At 37.5% G+C, this 2,004-nt stretch overlaps 1 protein-coding gene across 1 annotated transcript in view; it reads left to right on the top strand.

Annotated features, from left to right (window-relative positions):
• Positions 1–1,782, top strand: part of LOC107578128 (zona pellucida sperm-binding protein 3-like) — a 5,344-nt gene extending 3,562 nt beyond the window's left edge. The window contains exons 5-8 of the mRNA XM_016264114.1: positions 597–688; positions 764–852; positions 940–1,059; positions 1,635–1,782. Of these exons, the coding sequence (XP_016119600.1) occupies positions 597–688; positions 764–852; positions 940–1,059; positions 1,635–1,759 (426 nt within the window). The 3' untranslated portion in view covers positions 1,760–1,782. The remainder of the gene's footprint in view (positions 1–596; positions 689–763; positions 853–939; positions 1,060–1,634) is intronic.
• Positions 1,783–2,004: the final 222 nt, after the last annotated feature.

Here is a 2,004-nt window from a genome sequence, read left to right as displayed (position 1 = left end):
CTACTGTTTTGATATTAGTTTAAGTATTTGCTATTGACTGTTCAATAGTTTTTCGCATCGTGTGTGAGAGAGCGTGCGTCACATCAAAGTGGAGTTTGAAAAATAATGTTTTTTTTTAACATTAAAGCATGTCAACACATTGTTACACCAAATACAAAAAATAATGATCTTTTAAAAAAAGCATCATATGACCCCTTTAAAAGCATCACTGACAATGCATATTACTGTTTGCTTTAGAGCAATCTATTGTATAAAGTGATTCGGAACTAAATGTAACATTATTCGAGTGCAGCGCTGGAGCAAACATCCACATAGCTGTAGTCAGATGCTTTCTTAATTGCTGTTTTCTCACCACTGTAATTTAGTTGTTTATTAAAAGCGCTCAAGGTATTCATCTAACCGGGATGTTAACGCTAACAAAATAATGCTGCTCTGGTATTTTGAACTTAAAACACCTAAGTGAAGAACGAAAAAGAACTTTGCCATGAATATATCTGGGCCTTTATTGTAAAGTTTGCTCCATTTACACTTGATCCAGATCAGACATCTGTTAATCTGAATTTACCGTATTGATTTTATTTATTTTTTCTGGCCAGATCTACGTCACTTGTCATTTGAAGGCTACTACCACTTCCAGTCCCACTGATATGATGAACAAGGCCTGCTCATTTGTTAAAGAAACCAACAGGTATGGGTAATGTTGGAAGCACGTTTAGCAGTCTCCATTCAACATTTAATAATGTTTGTTTGTGGTTTTTAACAGCTGGACTGCTATAAACGGAGATGATCAAGTGTGTGGTTGTTGTGAGACAAGCTGCACCATGAGGAAGGGCAGAAGTCTGGATACTGATGGTATAGTTCCACTTTTACATGCATCCAAATATATTTGAGCTATTGCTGTGGACGTTGAATTTTTTGGGGTTTTTTTTTTTTTTTTAGATTCCACATTGGAAGATGAGGCTACTGTTGGGCCGATTTTTGTCCATGAACTGCTGTCAGTGGGGGATGAGCCTCTACTGCAAATTCACAAGTCTTCTCGGGTGTCGTCAAAAGATGCAGGTGACCATGTTGACGTCTTTCAGAAAAATCCGAATCTTACAGACCCCAAACTTTTGAACGGTAGTGTATGTTGACTATTAAATGCATTAAGTTGGCACTTCAAGTTAAAAGAAATTAAACTTTTAGATATAAAGATCAGAAGAACAGCATTTCTTTTTAAATTGAAATCATTTTTAACCATAAGTGTCTTTATGGTCAGTTTTGGTCCATTTAATGCATCCTTCCTGAATAAAAGCATTCATTTCTGAAATCTTACATTCCCTGGATTCTCATGGTAATGCGTTTTACTTGAAAAATAAGGCAAGTCTTGGGCCCTTTGTATTTGTCAAACTTTCTGGAACATGTTATATTGAACTACTGCAAAACTATTGCAAGTTTATTCATGGATTTACATCTGTGAAAAATCACCTTGTGACCACCATAATTGAAAAAGTGGCTCAGAAAAGTGGTGTTGGCCACATTAAGAGTTACTTAAGAGTCCAAATATGTTTTGGGGCCACTGCAGATACAAAGATGTGTAGGTCTCTGTCAAGCAGCCATGTCGTAGCCCTTACTTCTCATCTTCTTTTTTCTAGAGTTCTCCATGGAGTTGGTGCTCATGACTGGTTTGGTGGTTGCAGTTGGACTTGTGTGTGTCATTGTCCTTGGAACGTTGTTTTACCAAAGGCGGCAGAGACGGCTTGTGTTAACTTGTGAATGACGATAAAAGCGGTTTTATCTTAATGGATGTGTTGTTTCTTTGGTCTGGTGTTGCCTGAAGTTAGTTGGTTAAAGCCCATTAGCTTCTTGTTTCTGTTCAGGGGATCTCATTTGTAGTAAATGACCCTTTAACTTTTCAAAGGGCTGATGCAGCACCGTTTACTGGTTTGGAGCACAGTAACAATTTGCTGCTCATGGTTTTTCAGTGTTTTGCTGTAAAAGTGACATACACTGGTGTACGTGTCT

Source organism: Sinocyclocheilus grahami, unplaced genomic scaffold, assembly GCF_001515645.1.
Source record: "Sinocyclocheilus grahami isolate Dianchi unplaced genomic scaffold, SAMN03320097.WGS_v1.1 scaffold8977.1, whole genome shotgun sequence".
Lineage (NCBI taxonomy): Eukaryota > Metazoa > Chordata > Actinopteri > Cypriniformes > Cyprinidae > Sinocyclocheilus > Sinocyclocheilus grahami.
Note: the sequence above shows the minus strand (reverse complement) of the source record. Positions and strands in the feature narration are given on the sequence as shown.